The 18,863-nt window shown below is 44.5% G+C and overlaps 1 protein-coding gene across 1 annotated transcript; it reads left to right on the forward strand.

Moving 5' to 3' along the window:
- The first annotated feature begins 421 nt into the window (after nucleotides 1-421).
- LOC138611519 (prohibitin-2-like) lies at nucleotides 422-17,764 on the forward strand. The gene is made up of 10 exons (XM_069684682.1): nucleotides 422-456; nucleotides 1,360-1,489; nucleotides 1,866-1,950; nucleotides 3,103-3,182; nucleotides 4,271-4,455; nucleotides 8,862-8,991; nucleotides 11,051-11,154; nucleotides 13,315-13,392; nucleotides 16,373-16,449; nucleotides 16,913-17,764. The coding sequence occupies exons 1-10, from the start codon at nucleotides 436-438 to the stop codon at nucleotides 16,926-16,928; spliced, it is 906 nt and encodes a 301-aa protein (XP_069540783.1). The 5' UTR covers nucleotides 422-435; the 3' UTR covers nucleotides 16,929-17,764.
- Nucleotides 17,765-18,863: the final 1,099 nt, after the last annotated feature.

Genomic DNA, 18,863 nt, shown 5'->3' on the forward strand with positions numbered 1-18,863 from the left:
TATGTTATCACTGATTAGCAGCTATCTGTGTCTGTGCTCACCATACCTGCATGATAGCCTGTTCAGTGTTTGTCATACGTTGATTTATTTGTGTCCCATTCATGGGATTCAGAATAAATGAGTGAAAGACCACAACCTGTCACTGAAAATGAAGTTGTATCTGTAAAACAAATGAATCTACAAATCCATTAGTTAGATAGTGTTTATAGTAGTTTTCAATATAGTCATAATTGTATAATTGTGAATGAATTAAGAATAATTTCACAGATTATTTCTGAACAAAAAAGCTACAATTTAGAAGATAAACAATATCAGTGCTCTTCCTCGGTGACATCCTACATTTCCCATGTTACCCCGCGTTGACGGAAATGCGTCATCACGCGTGACCTTGGTTTTCTTCTTCACTTGGTTTTCTGTCAGACTGAGAGGGCAAGCATGGCGAATAAAGAGCCCGGTGTAAGTGTCTATTTTACCCTTTATACAGTTTAAAATGCATTTCTGTCATATTTCTGCCTTCCGGTCGGTTGGACCGTTCTGCTGTTTCCCGCTCTTTGCGCTTCAGTTTGTGACATTAGCATCTTTAATACAGGTTATACACGTGAGTCAGGCTGAGTCTGATGTAAGCTTACGTTATCTCATAATTAAAGTTAATGTTGGCTAAGTTGTGTTCAGAAAGCTTCAAGACAATGATGAATATAGTCAATGTGGAGGGATTGTTATAGCTGATGAGTGTTGGTCATCTAAATTTAAACGGCCACACAAGTTAAAGTTAGCTTGGAGCAGATAGCCCAGTCTCCGTCTGAAAATCTAACAATTTAATCTTTCCTCTCTCAGCAGTATATGTAATCGCATTGACAAAGTATTGGTTTAGACTCTAAAGACATTATAGACTGTCCTCTTCATTTCGGCATGCATGTAACGTTACCCAACTGAGCAGCTTAGCTTCTCACAGATCATTGAGTTATGCGGATTGTCGCGCCTGAATTACGTTAAAAATAAAAATGTCTGTTAGCCGACTACAAGAATAGAGTCCAAGACTTCAAACCAGATAATTATTTTTGTCTAAATATGTGATTAGTTTGCTTGTGCACGAGCAAACAGTTAAGCAGTGCACATTTGAATGGAGTTTGGCTGGTTCTGCACACATATGGTATGTTTTTGTCGCTTGATACAGTCCTTGTTCAGTTGTTGTGATGTGTCAGTCGTGTGTACACATCCAGAATGAGGGTCACCAAGTGTAATGCCTGTATGATAAGTTTTAACATCATCACATTTCTTTCCTTCCCTAAAATATCAACGTTTGGTGATTATGTTAATGAGCTGCTTTCCTTCACTCAGACCATGATGTTTGTGTTTCAGGGTTTTCTGCAGCAGCTGCGGCAGATCGCAGGCAGGATGTCATCAGGACCTCGGGGTGGAGGACTAGGTGTCAAACTGCTGCTGGGGGCTGGAGCTCTGGCTTATGGAGTGAAGGAAGCAACATACACAGGTAGTGTACTCTGCCTTTTTCTTATGCTAAACACTCACCTCAGGCCTTTACAAGAAGCACGATTTGGGGTTCGGAAACCTCAGGGTGAGTTGAGCAGGTGATGTTTAAGATAAGAGATTAGTGTGTATAAAACCACCACCTACTAACCAATCAGGTGAATTGATCCTGCCATAATGGGAATACACACTCTCAAAAGCTGCCTCGCGTAACCGAAAGCTTTAATAATCCAGCTGACCTTATGTGTAATGGCAGCAATGTTCCATACATGTTAATAGTTTACAGGCAGGTGACACACAGACTCTGCTGCACAGTGTTTTAAAAAGTCTGCTGAGGCTGTCAGATGGTCCTGATGTGAGTGTTCGTGTGTTTCCTCTAGTTGAAGGAGGACAGAGAGCGATCATCTTCAACAGGATCGGAGGGATTCAGATGGACACGGTCCTGGCTGAGGGACTCCACTTCAGGTAGGACCCTTCACCAGGATAAAAACTACACAATCAGAAATATGAATACTGACACTTTTTAACCTTCAAATGGGGTTAGGTGCGAAAAATGTCTGCAGAATAACTCTGCATGTTAACATGCACATAGTTGAGTTTGATGTGTCTAGGCTGCAGATCAGGTGTTTTTTACTTGCATGTCTTTGCAACAGATACACTCTTATTTAATTTATGAGGCTGTTTGACCTGCTCCGTGCAGGCTCGCTTCTTTTGAAATCTTTGTCACTTCAACTCCATGCATGCAAATATTTGACCAATCAGATGAACCCATGGATACAGGGTTCATGCCTTTACACCATTTCCGCTCCCGGACTTGTTCCCATTTAGTTTTGCAGGTTTCCACGTCGACTTCTAAAACAGAACTTATCTGTCTGCAGAGGTTGGACAGGCATGTTTGTCTCTGTGCAGTGACAACTACACATCATACAGATGTGGATCATTGAGGATGTGGTCTATCAGCTTTTTATCCTTGCTGCTGTGTTGACCCTGTCACATCCCCTCTGCCTCTACACCGCCCCTATTGCTCATGTGCAGACTGCAACCTGTGTTCGCGGAGGATGTGCACAGCCGGCGCTATAACAGACTCAGGGAAAGCGTGGCAGCCATCATGTGCACGCGGACATGTGGTTAAAAGCAAGCATATCACCTGCTTAAGCCCCAGCTGCCCTCAGATTGATTAATATGAATTTGGTGGCGTCTGCAAAGTTAGGGAGCTCGATGGCTGAGGAAGGAGACAAGAAAAAAAGTCAATCGCAGGTACTTTATAAAACACACTTAATTAAGAAGGACAGGAGAACTGGAGGCCGAGGTTAACGTGCATATTGAATATTTCTCATTGCAGTACGAAACTATGCACATGCAGAGTTTCTGTTGGCGCTGCTAGAAGCTGTGGAAAGATGTGTCTGTTTCCTTTCACTGAAATGCAGCGTTTTGTTTGAATTTTCTTTTCTTTTATGTATCTGCCATTTATTTGGAAAAGAGATGATGAACATGGCTTCTTGTGCTGTAAATAAACAGTTTCAGTCCAGGTTAGAACATTGCATTTTTTGGTCTGCAATGCGACGGCTACATTAACAGAAAAAACTATTTCAAACTGTTTGTTTTTGTTGTCTTCAGGATACCCTGGTTCCAGTATCCCATCATCTACGACATCAGAGCCAGACCCAGGAAGATCTCCTCCCTCACTGGAAGCAAAGGTCAGAAACATTGACTGTACATAAAGATGGACGACGTGTCTTCACCTCCTCTCGTCGTACTTTTTCAAAGCCTAAACCCCCCCCGGAGCGGGCGCTGCCATCTCGCGCATCTGTATCCAGAGCGTGTGCAGTAGAGATCGGGTAGTGGAGCTGCAGTGTTGACGTCCCGCCCCTTCCTCTACCACACACACCTTTACCTTGTGTCCTTGGCATGTTGGAGCCCTCAGGTGTCCTTGGCGTGTTGGAGCCCTCAGGTGGGCTCAGTCTGCAGCAGAACAGCTTCTCAATGACTGTAGTGTTAGTGTTAGTTACGTCTCCTCTCGCCGTTCCTCCTCTACTCTGCTACTCGGGAACAGAACGCTGCAGGAGCCCCATTTGTCAACAGAGCTGTCAATCATGAGGCCACGTCCCCTTTTTATAGCATTAAATAACTAATTAAAAGATTAACACTGTGACATAAATCAGCATGATAAGAACTAACTATAATGACAGAAACCATGTTTGAAAAAAATGTATTTGACGTGTATTTTGATTTTATAGTTTGACTCATGTCCCATCTGTTAACATGGAGGAGGCGGGGCTTATGAGCTATACTGCAGCCAGTCAGCAGGGGGTCTGCTGCAAATAATTATTATTTTGATAATTGTTTAATTTGATATTTATTTACTAAACAAATCCCTTTGTGAACCGTGCTGTCGTCAGACGCCGCGTTTTATCCGCCTGTCAGTCCAAACTAATAATCATGTCATGATAATAATAATTATAATAACAATAATATTATTATTATTATTGAATTAACTGAATATCTTCAGCTTTAAGAATTAAAGAACAGGCTGAGGTCATTTAGAGTTCGTCCACCAGAGGGCGCTGAAGAGTTGCTTTTTACACTGTAAAATGTTTCAAACAATACATGTTTTAGTCACTCTAAAAGTGTGTGTATAAGTATAAATAATAAAGATCCAAATCTTCCAAAATATAAATATGAAGTGTCGGCAGCGTTGGTTGGATTACAGTTGTAATACAGACTGAGTGTGTCTGTGGAGGATTCACGATGTTGTCAAACAGATCCTCTCTCTGCTTCCTCTCAGACCTGCAGATGGTGAACATCGCACTGCGAGTGCTGTCCCGGCCGCTGGCGTCCAACCTGCCCGTCCTCTACCAGCAGCTGGGTCAGGACTACGACGAGCGCGTGCTGCCCTCCATCGTCAACGAGGTGCTGAAGAGCGTGGTGGCAAAGTTCAACGCTTCACAGCTCATCACGCAGAGAGCTCAGGTACCGAACACAGACCTGTGCACCGGATGAGGCTTCTTAAAGCTATGTGTTCATATTTATATTTATAATCAGGGGCCTCTTTATTAGGCACATCAACAGCTCTGCCTCTGATGTACAAAGCTTATGTAGTTCTGTTTGTGTTGAGCCGGAAGAAGCTTTAATATTTGTTTATTCCAGAGGTCATAGTCAAAGCAGGATGTGATCCTGCTTAGGGCTGTCACAATACCTGAATGACATGTCTGTCTCTCTGCTCTGCTTTCCGTCTGTCTCTCTGCTCTCTGTCTGTCTCTCTGCTCTCTCTCTGTCCGTCTGTCTGCTCTGTCTGTCTCTCTGCTCTCTGTCTGTCCGTCTGTCTGCTCTGCTCTCCGTCTGTCTGCTCTCCGTCTGTCTGTCTGCTCTGCTCTGCTCTCTGTCTGTCTGCTCCTCTGCTCTCCGTCTGTCTGTCTTTTTTCTCTCCATCTGTCTGTCTGCTCTGCTCTGCTCTCTGTCTGTCTGTCTGTCTGTCTGTCTGCCTGCTCTGCTCTGCTCTGTCTGTCTGTCTGTCTGTCTGTCTGTCTGTCTGTCTGTCTGCCTGCTCTGCTCTGCTCTGCTCTGCTCTCTGTCTGTCTGTCTGTCTGTCTCTCTGCTCTCTGTCTGTCTCTCTGCTCTGCTCTCTGTCTGTCTCTCTGCTCTCTCTCTGTCTGTCTCTCTGCTCTCCGTCTGTCTGTCTGCTCTGCTCTCCGTCTGTCTCTCTCTCTGTCTCTCTGCTCTCTCTCTGTCTCTCTGCTCTCTCTCTGTCTGTCTGCTCTCCGTCTGTCTGTCTGCTCTGTCTGTCTGTCTGTCTGTCTGTCTGCTCTCTGTCTGTCTCTCTGCTCTCTCTCTGTCTGTCTGCTCTCTCTCTGTCTGTCTGTCCGTCTGTCTGTCTGCTCTCTGTCTGTCTCTCTGCTCTCCGTCTGTCTGTCTGCTCTGCTCTCTGTCTGTCTCTCTCTCTGTCTCTCTGCTCTCTCTCTGTCTCTCTGCTCTCTCTCTGTCTGTCTGCTCTCCGTCTGTCTGTCTGCTCTCTCTCTGTCTGTCTGTCCGTCTGTCTGTCTGCTCTCTGTCTGTCTCTCTGCTCTCTCTCTGTCTGTCTGTCCGTCTGTCTGTCTGCTCTCTGTCTGTCTCTGTGCTCTCCATCTGTCTGTCTGCTCTGCTCTCTGTCTGTCTCTCTCTCTGTCTCTCTGCTCTCTCTCTGTCTGTCTGTCTGTCCGTCTGTCTGTCTGCTCTCTGTCTGTCTCTCTGCTCTCTCTCTGTCTGTCTGCTCTCCGTCTGTCTGTCTGCTCTGCTCTCTGTCTGTCTGCTCCTCTGCTCTCCGTCTGTCTGTCTGTCTGTCTGCTCTGCTCTGCTCTCTGTCTGTCTCTCTGCTCTCTCTCTGTCTCTCTGCTCTCTCTCTGTCTGTCTGCTCTGCTCTCTGTCTGTCTCTCTCTCTGTCTCTCTGCTCTCTGTCTGTCTCTCTGCTCTATGTCTATCTGTCTGCTCTCCGTCTGTCTGTCTTTTTTCTCTCCATCTGTCTGTCTGCTCTGCTCTGCTCTCTGTCTGTCTGTCTGTCTGTCTGTCTGCCTGCTCTGCTCTGCTCTGTCTGTCTGTCTGTCTGTCTGTCTGTCTGCCTGCTCTGCTCTGCTCTGCTCTGCTCTCTGTCTGTCTGTCTGTCTGTCTCTCTGCTCTCTGTCTGTCTCTCTGCTCTGCTCTCTGTCTGTCTCTCTGCTCTCTCTCTGTCTGTCTCTCTGCTCTCCGTCTGTCTGTCTGCTCTGCTCTCCGTCTGTCTCTCTCTCTGTCTCTCTGCTCTCTCTCTGTCTCTCTGCTCTCTCTCTGTCTGTCTGCTCTCCGTCTGTCTGTCTGCTCTGTCTGTCTGTCTGTCTGTCTGCTCTCTGTCTGTCTCTCTGCTCTCTCTCTGTCTGTCTGCTCTCTCTCTGTCTGTCTGTCCGTCTGTCTGTCTGCTCTCTGTCTGTCTCTCTGCTCTCCGTCTGTCTGTCTGCTCTGCTCTCTGTCTGTCTCTCTCTCTGTCTCTCTGCTCTCTCTCTGTCTCTCTGCTCTCTCTCTGTCTGTCTGCTCTCCGTCTGTCTGTCTGCTCTCTCTCTGTCTGTCTGTCCGTCTGTCTGTCTGCTCTCTGTCTGTCTCTCTGCTCTCTCTCTGTCTGTCTGTCCGTCTGTCTGTCTGCTCTCTGTCTGTCTCTGTGCTCTCCATCTGTCTGTCTGCTCTGCTCTCTGTCTGTCTCTCTCTCTGTCTCTCTGCTCTCTCTCTGTCTGTCTGTCTGTCCGTCTGTCTGTCTGCTCTCTGTCTGTCTCTCTGCTCTCTCTCTGTCTGTCTGCTCTCCGTCTGTCTGTCTGCTCTGCTCTCTGTCTGTCTGCTCCTCTGCTCTCCGTCTGTCTGTCTGTCTGTCTGCTCTGCTCTGCTCTCTGTCTGTCTCTCTGCTCTCTCTCTGTCTCTCTGCTCTCTCTCTGTCTGTCTGCTCTGCTCTCTGTCTGTCTCTCTCTCTGTCTCTCTGCTCTCTGTCTGTCTCTCTGCTCTATGTCTATCTGTCTGCTCTCCGTCTGTCTGTCTGCTCTGCTCTGCTGTCTGTCTGTCTGCTCTCTGTCTGTCTCTCTGCTCTCTCTCTTGTCTCTCTGCTCTCTCTCTGTCTGTCTGTCTGTCTGTCCGTCTGTCTGTCTGCTCTCTGTCTTTCTCTCTGCTCTGTCTGTCTGTCTGCTCTATGTCTGTCTCTCTGCTCTCCATCTGTCTGTCTGCTCTGCTGTCTGTCTGTCTGTCTGTCTGTCTGCTCTGCTCTGTCTGTCTCTCTGCTCTCCGTCTGTCTGTCTGCTCTGCTCTCTCTCTGTCTGTCTGTCTGTCCGTCTGTCTGTCTGCTCTCTGTCTTTCTCTCTGCTCTGTCTGTCTGTCTGCTCTCCGTCTGTCTGTCTGCTCTGCTCTCTGTCTGTCTCTCTGCTCTCCGTCTGTCTGTCTGTCTCCTCTCTCTTTGTCTCTCTGCTCTCTGTCTGTCTCTCTGTCTGCTCTTTGTCTGTCTCTCTGCTCTCCATCTGTCTGTCTGCTCTGCTCTCTGTCTGTCTCTCTGCTCTCTCTCTGTCTGTCTGTCTGTCCATCTGTCTGTCTGCTCTGCGTCTGTCTGTCTCTCTGCTCTCCGTCTGTCTGTCTGCTCTGCTCTCTGTCTGTCTCTCTGCTCTCTCTCTGTCTGTCTCTCTGCTCTCTGTCTGTCTGTCTGTCTGTCCGTCTGTCTGTCTGCTCTGCGTCTGTCTGTCTGCTCTGCTCTGTCTGTCTGTCTGTCTGTCTGCTCTGCTCTGCTCTGCTCTCTCTCTGTCTGTCTGTCTGTCCGTCTGTCTGTCTGCTCTCTGTCTTTCTCTCTGCTCTATGTCTGTCTGTCTGCTCTCCGTCTGTCTGTCTCTCTGCTCTCCGTCTGTCCGTCTGTCTGCTCTCTCTCTGTCTCTCTGCTCTCTGTCTGTCTCTCTGCTCTCTCTCTGTCTGTCTCTCTGCTCTCTGTCTGTCTCTCTGCTCTCTCTCTGTCTGTCTGTCCGTCTGTCTGCAACAGATGGTTACGTTACTTGTGCGTCTTTACGTGACTCCAAACGGACCAAACGTCGTCATGTGTCGTTCTGTGAACGAGAACCGTCAGAGCTGCAGGTGTGACGGAGGCGGGAGCAGACGGACATATCAACACTTCAGCATATAAACACTGAACCCTGTCCCTTCCTGCGGGTCGTACGGAGGTGTAGGCGTGTTAGTTTGTTGTTTAACTGCTGTGAGACAATCTGAAAACACGTTCTGGCGACACATCAATCAATTAATGAAATTATATTTGTATTATCATGTAAACGTGTGGTTCATATATTCTCTGACATTTTTACTCATCTTTTTCCGCTAATATGATTCTCAACTTAATTCGTTAACACAAAATTCTGCACGTTGCAAAATGTAAACAACACGTGGACAGAAGGTAATGAATCATTTTATCTTATAATTACAACAATAAAACAACAATCTTCTTAAAGTTGAGCAATAGAAAGCAAAACAACGTAAAACAAGAAAATAAACACCAGAGACAAAAAGTTATATTAAAACTAATCATTAAAACTCTACGTGGACGCTGAAAAAGCTCCAAATTAAAAGGTTACAAAGACAGGAGAGGCAGACATTAGAGTCGGGGAGTAAATCAGCATCACCACTCGTCTTCCAAAATAATCCGACAGTTGATGTTCCAGCTCTCTGGAACCGGGAGGATTTCCTGCTGGACTGTCCGATTGGACCGCTTTCGTTTGGGCAAGGCGTTGCTAATAAGCTATAGGCAGTCAGCTCCAACTAAACTCAAGTAACCAGCCTTAAACCGACTGTTATCACTTTAAGACAGAGATAAGTATCACGTCAGTCTGTGTTACAGGAAGAAAACCTCTGATTGTCTCCTCCAGGTGTCCCTGCTGATCCGCAGAGAGCTGTTTGAGCGCGCCAAAGACTTCAACATCATCCTGGACGACGTGGCCATCACCGAGCTGAGCTTCAGCCGAGAATACACCGCCGCTGTCGAGGCCAAGCAAGTCGGTGAGTAGAAACGGGAAGCGTCGATCTCTCAATCATCCTCTGACTTTAAAATCGTCTTCCTTCTAGACCCCGTAGCGCCCGCCATTTTTAAAATCCTTCCCAAGAAAATAAAGTCTGAGCTTCGTGCTATTGACAGTTTAAGTTGTCTATAATCAGAACTGGAAAAACACTGTACATGGGTCTGCTACTATCTTGTGTTCTTCAGTTAGAGGTGCAACGATTAGCCGACATTGTCAGCAAAAATTGGTGACAAAATTAGTCACCAACTAATTTAATTGTAAATAATTAGTCGGTTACGTCATCGCGTGTTTTTCATGCTCTGCGCGGACATGACATGGTTCTCCGGAGCTGAGTTCTGAGGGGTGAGCCGTCTCACATCCTCACTGTCTCTGCTGAGAGAGCGACCGGGAAGCGACAGGTAATCAAAACATAGCATGATGTCGACGGCCGATGCAACACCCTCGCGTCCTCAAACTCCTAAAGTCTGGGAGCATTTCAGCCTCAGCGCTGCAGAGAAAAGGATCGCCTGCAGGGTCTGTGAAGAGGAGCTCGTTTATCACAGGGGCACGTCGGGAACGTGCGAGCGCCTGAAGAGAAGGCACGATGGAGCCGTGTTCTTGATGTATTGTTTATATCAGCTCTTGTTGGTTTTCAACGGACACAAACTTGATCTTTTATATCAGTCGGAGCCAAATCAGCAGCAAAGTTTCTGAAAGACGTATTATTGAATGAAGAACTCATATTTATTGTCTTTGTTAGTGAGCACATGCTGAAAAGAACCTCCAACTACATTTAAAGCTGAGAGCTAAATAAGAGACATTCAGTCACTGTGCAGTTTATCTTAATAATCGATGAATAGTCGACTCTCAGGGCAGTCGTTAGCTGCAGCCCTGGTATCAGTTTGCTCTCTGACCTTGTGCCTTGAGTTTTCTACATATCTAATACGTTACTCTGTAAATATCTAATAGAAATAAAAACACGTTACACGCTGCCACATTGCTGCCTTTGTAACCTAGCTAAAGCTTCGTCCATCCTCACAACGATCGGCGTTACTGTAGGCTGAGCTCAGCTGAATAACTTGTATACACGTTTGTATTAACTAATAGCTATAGAAAAACATTTGTCTCTCTGGGATAAACATATTATATTCCAGATGTGTTCATGTCTATCTGCAGAATAATCCATCATTTAGGCCGCTTTTTAAAAATTATTTTTTAAGAACTTCATTTTCGTGCTCTTGAGCGCCACCCACTGGCGATAAACACTAACTGCAGGAGCACACTTCCCAGATATCCACACAGTGCTGCATGTGTGACGTCCACGGTCGGCTCCGGTTGTAACTCTTGATTTCCCTGGCTGACGGTCGCTTTCCTTTTCAGACTGTTTGCTTCATCTGAGCGTCGAGTTTGTTTCTTCTTCTTTGGATTTTCACTTCTTGTTGAAGTTGTATCTGTAGTCATCCATCTTTTCTTTGTTTGTTCAGCCATAGTAGATTACTGTTTACTCGCAACACTTGCAGAGAGCGGAGAAGCAGCCGCTTAGCTCCGCCTACCCTCTCTGGCAGACCAATCACTGCTGGCTGATGGAAAACGAGTCACTAACTGGGCGCCGCCACAGACACCCAGCCCATAATAATACTATATACTGCAAATGCAAAGGCTTTCATCAGTGGGCCACAGGCTCAGTCATCATTGTGTTACCTCATTCAGAGATAGAGGGAGACTTGCAGACATTTATTTACATGAACGTCTTCATGATTATCACTTTGAAGTTGCATTTTCATGATATTAATCAGATGTGAGTAACCTCCGCTCTGAGAACAAGTTATATGTAGATGTGTTTTCTTATTTATGTGACTGTTCTTCTTCCTCTTTAATATGTTTAATCATAATATAATTAATTTATAGGAGCTATAAAACTGTCAGATCCCATCCTCTGTTTTTTTCTTCTTCTTGTCTTTTACTAAGTTTAGTTTACCAGGTTAAATTCCACGTTTTAGGCCAATACAGATGAAGGGATGAGCGTAACATGACTGTTGTGTGTGTTTGTTCCTCTGCAGCCCAGCAGGAGGCGCAGCGAGCCCAGTTTTACGTAGAAAAGGCCAAACAGGACCAGAGACAGAAGATCATCCAGGCTGAAGGAGAAGCTGAGGCTGCCAAGATGGTGAGATGAGTGTTTTTTTAAACCATCCTGTTAATGTGTAAACATTCATGTGTTCATACTGAGGATCCAGACAGGCTCAGATTGTTCTTCTAAGTGTGTGACAACATGACAGAAAGGATCCCTACAGAGATAGACCTTTGTGTTACAGAGGAAGATGATTGTTTTAACCACACACAGACGTTACATCGCTCTCTGCACACACACCAGACTCCATTCATAATAACACTAATTTAACCTCACAGGACACAGGAGTTTCTGGTCGACTGCTGCATGGATTGTTTTGTTTTTGTGTGGATGTAACAGAATATTTGTGTTGGATTCAAACTATCAAATTAAAACACCAAAGTCACACAAATAAACAACAAACAGACCAATCGACGCAGCAGCAGATCAGCAGCTTCTGTGCACTGCTAGAGAATTAAACTTCGCGCAAATATGTTTAATTTAAGGCAGCTGTGAGTGTGTGGATTTTGGCGCCCCCTGTGGACAAAGTGTGTAGGCTGTAGTCTCATTCAGACCCCTGTCAATCTGCATTTGGTCATCTTGAAAAGTCTATCTTCATCAGGTTGATCCAGTCCAGTTTTATTTTGAAAAACCAGACCAAAGGAAGCTGGATCCAGGATAGAGAAAAGATGAGCACATTCAGATTGAACTTTCTGAACACCTGGGCCCAGGGGATCACATGATGAAGATAAACAGCGTCAGGGATCGTCATATTTCTTTTAATAAACACCTCTTTGAAGCCTATCAGAAGCTAAAGTCAGCGCTGACAGCAGCTGTGTCTCACAGCCAACATGTTGTTACTGTTGTTTCATAAAACCTGCTGTCGTGTCCTCGGGGTGTAACAGAAGGTTTACATGTCTGTGATCATTGAGACGGCTGTAATTCCCCTTTTTATCGCCGCCTTCATTCAGCCATGAAGATATCATTAGAGTACGATACAGCTCCAGGAAGTCCTGGTCAAGATGGCCACTGAAAATATAAATCTACATGTTTCATATGAAGGTGCAATCCCACCAAAACATACCACAGAGACACGATGCATTAAGAATCATTGGAAAGTTTGGCTAAAAGCAACAACTTTAAAAACAGATTATTTTTGAACACGTCAAGAGAAGGTAAAGATTCCAGGTTAATCACGCCCTGCGGCTAATTCCAGGCTTGCAGGGCGTGAGAGCTCTAAGAGGAGAATACAGCCTGATGATCGAGTGTTACAGCGGCTGGAGTAAACTAGATACGTACGTACTGTGGTAATCCATCCTGTACAGGTTTGCAATAATAATTAGCATCTGTTTCTCCTCCTTAAACAGAGTGTGAAACCTGGAAATGTAGAGTCTAACACTCTTAGAACACAGCTAAAGAAATAATCCACCGCGTTGGATTTTTGCGTTATATATTTTTGGTATATTTTGTCGATTGTGATGCCTACAAACTACAAAGTACAGGTTGTGTTCACTGTAAGTAATGCTCGAGCTGTTTTGGTTTCAAGTTAATTTCCTCCCACAGAGTACGGCAGCCTCCTGCCATCTGCACGTCTTCACTACTTTTTAAAGCGCGTGTCACATTAGTTAAAGACGTGGTTGATGAATGAACAGCATGATGACAGAAGTCTTCGCTTTCTGTTGCAAAAAGATTAAAGATCATAGTTTCTATCTGACTACATGTATGATGCACACAACCTCTCCTGCATGTGCTCCGGTTGGTGTACAAAGTTCATGAGGCTTGTTGTGATTTAACGACGTGTGTTTTCATGTTAACTGTACAAAAATTAATCCGATTCATTACAATGTCATGAACCGCCCGCCTCTAGATCCTGCTCTCTGATAAAGCCCTGTCCCTGTGTGAACTGCCTCGGCCTCGCCTCCTGAAACACTTACACAAACACTTCATCCAAATATGCAGTAATTATTTCGCTGTCTGTCAACATGCATGAGAGATATTAAAGCCGCGCGGCGACACGCCCGCAGCCTTGTGATGATGGCAGAGACCGGCTCAGCCTGCTGCTGCTCTGCCTCGGGTCCACCGCTCGCTCAGCCTTTTGTTTAGGTGTGTAACAATATCCTCCTGCAGATACACTAACAGTTTAAGTGTGTGTGTGTGTGTGTGTGTGTGTGTGTGTGTGTGTGTGTGTGTGTGTGTGTGTGTGTGTGTGTGTGTCAGCTGGGCGAGGCCGTGACGAAGAACCCAGGCTACCTGAAACTCAGGAAGATCCGGGCGGCGCAGAACATCGCCAAGACGGTAAGAAACATCACCTGAGACTCTCCCTCTGCAGCGCTTCCCTTCTTCTTCTCCAGTTTCCAATAAAATCTCGTCATGTTTGTGACAAGACAGTAACTCAGGAACAGCTGCAGCTCCCCGATAAAGATTTGTGAGTCTGAATAGAGTTTGAAAACACCCATATGGACACTGAGCAGGGTTACAAACTGATCTCACATCAGGTACGAAGGTTAAACTTTCTTTTTTTAGTCGTCAGGGTGGAAATAAAATCTGATCATTTAAAGCAAAACAAACAAAAAAATCCCCCCAGAATCAAACACTGTATCTTAACACCAGATTCAAGAACCCGTACTTCCCCCTATGCCTGACAAACATTTAGTACGTCCCAGTAAATGTTTGTTACATGCAGCCAAAAATGCCAGGATGTTGAACTCCAGGTCATAAAGGTTCTTCTGACCCACAATCCTCTGCAGCAGAGGAGCCGTCATGCTGCGGATATAATGTAATTTAATTTTAGTGTTAGCATCTACACTCAAGTCAAAACTACAAACAAAACGTAAATGAGCATGATATTAATATTACAATATTATTATTATTACTGGGCGATGGAGAGCTTTGGGCTTCACGTCTGGGGGAGCTGGCATGTCATGTGACGAGCGCTGACCTCGCAGCAGCAGTTTAGAGAGGAAGAGTAAACAACAGAGACGGGCGGAGAAACTAAAGTCAAACGTCTGAACAGAAGACGAAGAGCTGGTCCCCTGAAACGGCTCGTCAGCGCTTGTTTGGAGGTGTTTCAGGTTTAAGTGATGTGAAGAAGAAACAATGATCAGCAGAGAGGTCATGAAACCTGCGTCTGTGCCGCAAAGCAACACGACTAACTTGTTGAAGCAGCTGAACAAACAGCACAAAGGCACCATTCACCTTAATTTGGAGGGTCACGTTTATTTCCTGTTGTTAGCCTTTCTGCAGGCAGTTCACAGTATTTTACACAGATAGCAGTCTTTTTTAATCATCACGTCCTTATTAAACCAAAATACAGGACTTGAACGTCATTAGTTCAAGTGTCCAAATAATATGGGCGTTAAATTCTCATAACGTCTCACAGCTTGTAAGAATACCTTTCTCAGAGCCCATATGAGCCCCTGGATGTTGTTTGAAGAAAAGACCTAAAGACCTTTTACCTAAAGGACAAACATCTTCATCTCAGTCCTCGTCACGCTGTCAATAGTATATTTTATTTCCCCATTGTTCAAAAATTGTTTTTATTGACTTTAAAGTTACGTTCATAAACTTCCTAAAAACTCCCAGACTCCTGCGAAGACACCTGAAACCATCTGGTGGCCCTGTGAAGGGTCCAGAGCCCCAGCTTGGAAACCACAGGTGTATTCACAGTGAAGCAGCTCATTGAGTCCACTAGGTGGCACCAGCTGAACATGAATTTAACAAAGAGGAAACGTCGGGCCTTCATCATCTTCTCCTCAGACGTGTTGGATATCAGGCTTTACATTTTTAAACACATTTAAAAAAAAAAATTATTTATTTATTTTCATTATTGGAAATGAATTAATTCACATTTATCTCCATTATCACAGGCAGGAAGACTTAAAACAATCCTGATGCTCCCCATAAAGTTTCTTAAGTAAAACTCTTTTTAACACGATGTCTCGGACTGTTATCGTGTTCGATTCCTTTAAGCGTGCAGACACTTTTCTTTTTTTTGTTATTCTACGTGTGTGACAACATTACAGAAAGGATCCCTACAGAGACAGACCTTTTTGTTACAGAGGAAGATGATACACACCAGACTCCATTGATAGAAACAGTGATTTTAGCTCACAGAACTCAGGAGTCACTGGTACATTTCTGCCTTGATTTGTTATTTTGTTATTTTTGACTTTGGCGTTTTGAAACCAACACAACATTTTTCAAACACACAATAACACAAACAAGCTAATCGAATCGAGGCAGAGGTACACCAGCAGCTCCTGTGTCCTGTGAGCTAAAATGACTGTTTTCTGAATGGAGTCTGGTGTGTCTGCAGAGAGCGATGTAACGTCTGTGTGTGGTTAAAACAATCATCTTCCTCTGTAACAAAAAGGTCTATCTCTGTAGGGATCCTTTCTGTCATGTTGTCACACACTTAGAATAACAATCTGAGCCTGTCAGTGGAAACAACAAGAACTTTTAGTGGACGACCTTTGACCGTTCAAGGATTATGTTGCAGCCATCACAGCCTGTTTCACTGCTGCAGGATGAACACATCTACTGGAGATGTTAAAAACGTTTTGTACCTAAAAAGTGAGGCCGTCATTTCCCTTTAAATTCATAACGTTTTGGTGTTTTTAGTGTTTTTTATCGGCTATAATAACTCCTCTGTTAACACATGAATTATGGATGCTTTAACAGAGAAGTTCTTTATAACGCAGATGAATATCACACATGAACAATTCATACAGTCTGTTATGAAGCATTAAGTATTTTTATACAAATGAGCTTCCAGTTAAAATGATTAAAATACAATGCAGACAGCCGTTATTGATCTTCATACATGAGGAGTTTAATTTGACATGAACGTCCTTGTTCCTGCTCGTGATGACCTCACATGCAGCGGGGTTTGTAGTGTTACTGTCTGTCTGAGGAGTGCGTGTGTAGTAGGTGAAGTTTCTTTGTGCAGACACTTTGTTGTGCTGGTGTTATGATGTTTAAATCCTTCATCACCAGGCTCTACCTCGCAGTGTGACCTCGCAGCGCAGTGTAACGCTCCGTCTTTAGATCGCAGTCACGTCATCTGAGCCTGGCGGTGGCGTGTGTGTTTCCTGTATGGACGGCGAGCGGGCCTCAGCGTCTCACCGTGCTGTGAATCAGCTCAGTGTTGACGCTCTGACAATGTTCCCATTGTGCTCTGCAGCAGTCGGGCCTGCACGCTGAAAACTTCCCACCTGTGTGTTCTCTCTCTCACTGTGTGTGTGTGTGTGTTTGTGTGTGTGTGCTTGACCTGCAGGTGGCGCAGTCCCAAAACAAAGTGTACCTGAGTGCTGACAGCCTGGTGCTCAACCTGCAGGAGAAAGACAGCTTCAAGTGAGTGCACAAACAGCAACGGTGTCACAGACGTGTTCAGGCACGAGCAGAGCTGCAGTTTAACCCCCGAGACGCCAGCAGAGCTCGAAAAATGTGGCTGCTTGTTCCTGAGAAACGTCTCTTGAATGAGCTGTTTCTACTCACCACTCTACAAACAGCACAGTCTCCAAACCAGAGAGAAATCGACGACATGTTTTCATTTTTAAAAACGATATCTTTAATGCTGAATAATCGGCATTTTAAACTTTTTAAATAAAACTGGCCAAATTTCAATCCAAGTCTGGAGAGACAAAGATTAAAATCTGTCTCTGTCTCGTGTGTTTTATAAGAAGGTTTATTTCCTTCATTTATATCCTTGTTCTTCATCTTCATTCAGATGAAGTTGTTTATGACTCTATGACTCTAGTTTAACGCCTGTAGCTGATGTTTTATTATAAAGACCGTGTCTCTGTGTTTCTTGCAGTTTGTTGCTGAAGTGAGAGGACGTCTTCGTGCCGCTCTGCCGTCATTCCCTCCCTGGTCCACTTCTACAGAAGAAAGCTCGTTTGTAACTCACTCGCTCTCACCGCTAGTCGACTCTCTGTCAGGTTTTCAGTCTGTAAATCTGCTCGTTTACAGACAAAGAGACACTTTAATCTGACGTCAGTGCAGCTGACGAGTGTTGAGCAGTAAGTCTCTGCTGAAGCTTTATTTTGAAAGGTCACATGTGAGCCTTTTTGACTTTTTCACCATCAGAGAAACTTTTTCAAGCCTTCCACCATGAAACATAATCTTTGTACACTTCCTCGTCCTTCATCAGTTTGTTACATTCATGAGGTTTGTAGTTTCTGCTCCGACCTGTTGAGCTAATTTCATCAAATCCAGACGTTTAGAAGACTTACAGTGAAGTATGAGGAATAAAGCTCCAGCTTTGTGAATACAATGTGACAAACTCAGATTCTTACCAACACTAGAGGCGCCTTTAAAGTGTCACTTCTCTGACCTCGCACAGAAAGAATAAACATTAACATGACTGGGAGTACTGGGGCCGCTCTACGGCAACAAGAAGACAATAATCATATTTTTAAGGAAATAAAATGTGAGAATATCTCCAGAAGTCTTCATTGGTTCTTAAATATTATAAACAAGTTAAATCTTAAAACAGTGTGACTTCTTCCTCTCAGTCTCGGACACTCGGCTTCATCGCTTCGTGTGGACAGGCGAGGTTTCAGCTCCGTTAGAAACAAAGCTGCTAAAGCTAAAGCTATGATTATTTTCCATTTAATAACATGCTGATTGTTATGTTTATCATTGTTTTTGTGTTTGTTCTAATAAATATCAGCAGTTACTGAAAGAAGCTTGTTACAAGTTCCTGAGATTGTGGAAATGAATTGAATCTTCCTGTTTGAAATCGTCACAGTAGAGAAGCTTGAAATGCTACGACACAACTGACCCGACTGTTAGCGGCTCACATTCAAGTTCCTGTACTCATAAAACTGAGCCCTATTTTTAAAACATTTTAAGGTAAGATCATTTTTTAAAACCCGAAACAACAGCTGCATCGCTCTCTTCAAACACACCAGACTCCATTTACAAAACCACTAATTTTACCTCATAGAACACAGGGGCTGCTGGTCATCTACTTCCTCAACCAGTCAGTTAGCTTGTGTTATTATGTGACTTTGTCATTCAGAGGTTATTTTAGGTACATGTGTAACACACAATAACACAAACACACCGACTTATTTAAGTAAGGATGGACCAACTTCTCTAGAGTTCTGTGAGCTTAAATCAGTGTTTTTCTGAATGGAGTCTGGTGTGTGTGCAGAGAGCGATGTAACGTCTGTGTGTGGTTAAAACAATCATCTTCCTCTGTAACAAAAAGGTCTATCTCTGTAGGGATCCTTTCTGTCATGTTGTCACACACTTAGAAGAACAATCTTAGCCTGTCAGTGGAAACAACAAGAACTTTTAGTGGACGACCTTTGACCCATCAAGGATTATGTTGCAGCCATTACAGCCTGTTTCACTGCTTCAGGATGAACACATTGACTGGAGACATTCCCAGTCTGGATACCTGTTAGTCATCACTCATAAAGGCCCAGGTTTAAAAACAGTGGAATTGCCCTTTAAGAGCTACAGTATTTTCTACTGATGTGCCGTCATCTGTAAATCTAACTGAGGAGAACAAAGGATGTTTTAGTGATTTTGGAGCACTAACGCTGTCTGTGTTCTGAAGGAAGATTTGACATGGAAGCCTGTGAGTTTATAGACGTTGGTTTGAGGAGAAGCAGAGCAGGACTCGATCGTGTCTGAACGCGTTTCCTCCTGAGGACGACTCGGTCACAGCTCTGACTCGGATTGATTTCTCTGCTCCTCCTGTAAACACAGCTCTGAATGTGTTTGACGCTCATAGTGTTGGTGCTCTGCTTTCC

Source organism: Semicossyphus pulcher, unplaced genomic scaffold (assembly GCF_022749685.1).
Source record: "Semicossyphus pulcher isolate SPU_LCO1_2020_fin unplaced genomic scaffold, fSemPul1.0.p SCAF_7, whole genome shotgun sequence".
NCBI lineage: Eukaryota > Metazoa > Chordata > Actinopteri > Labriformes > Labridae > Semicossyphus > Semicossyphus pulcher.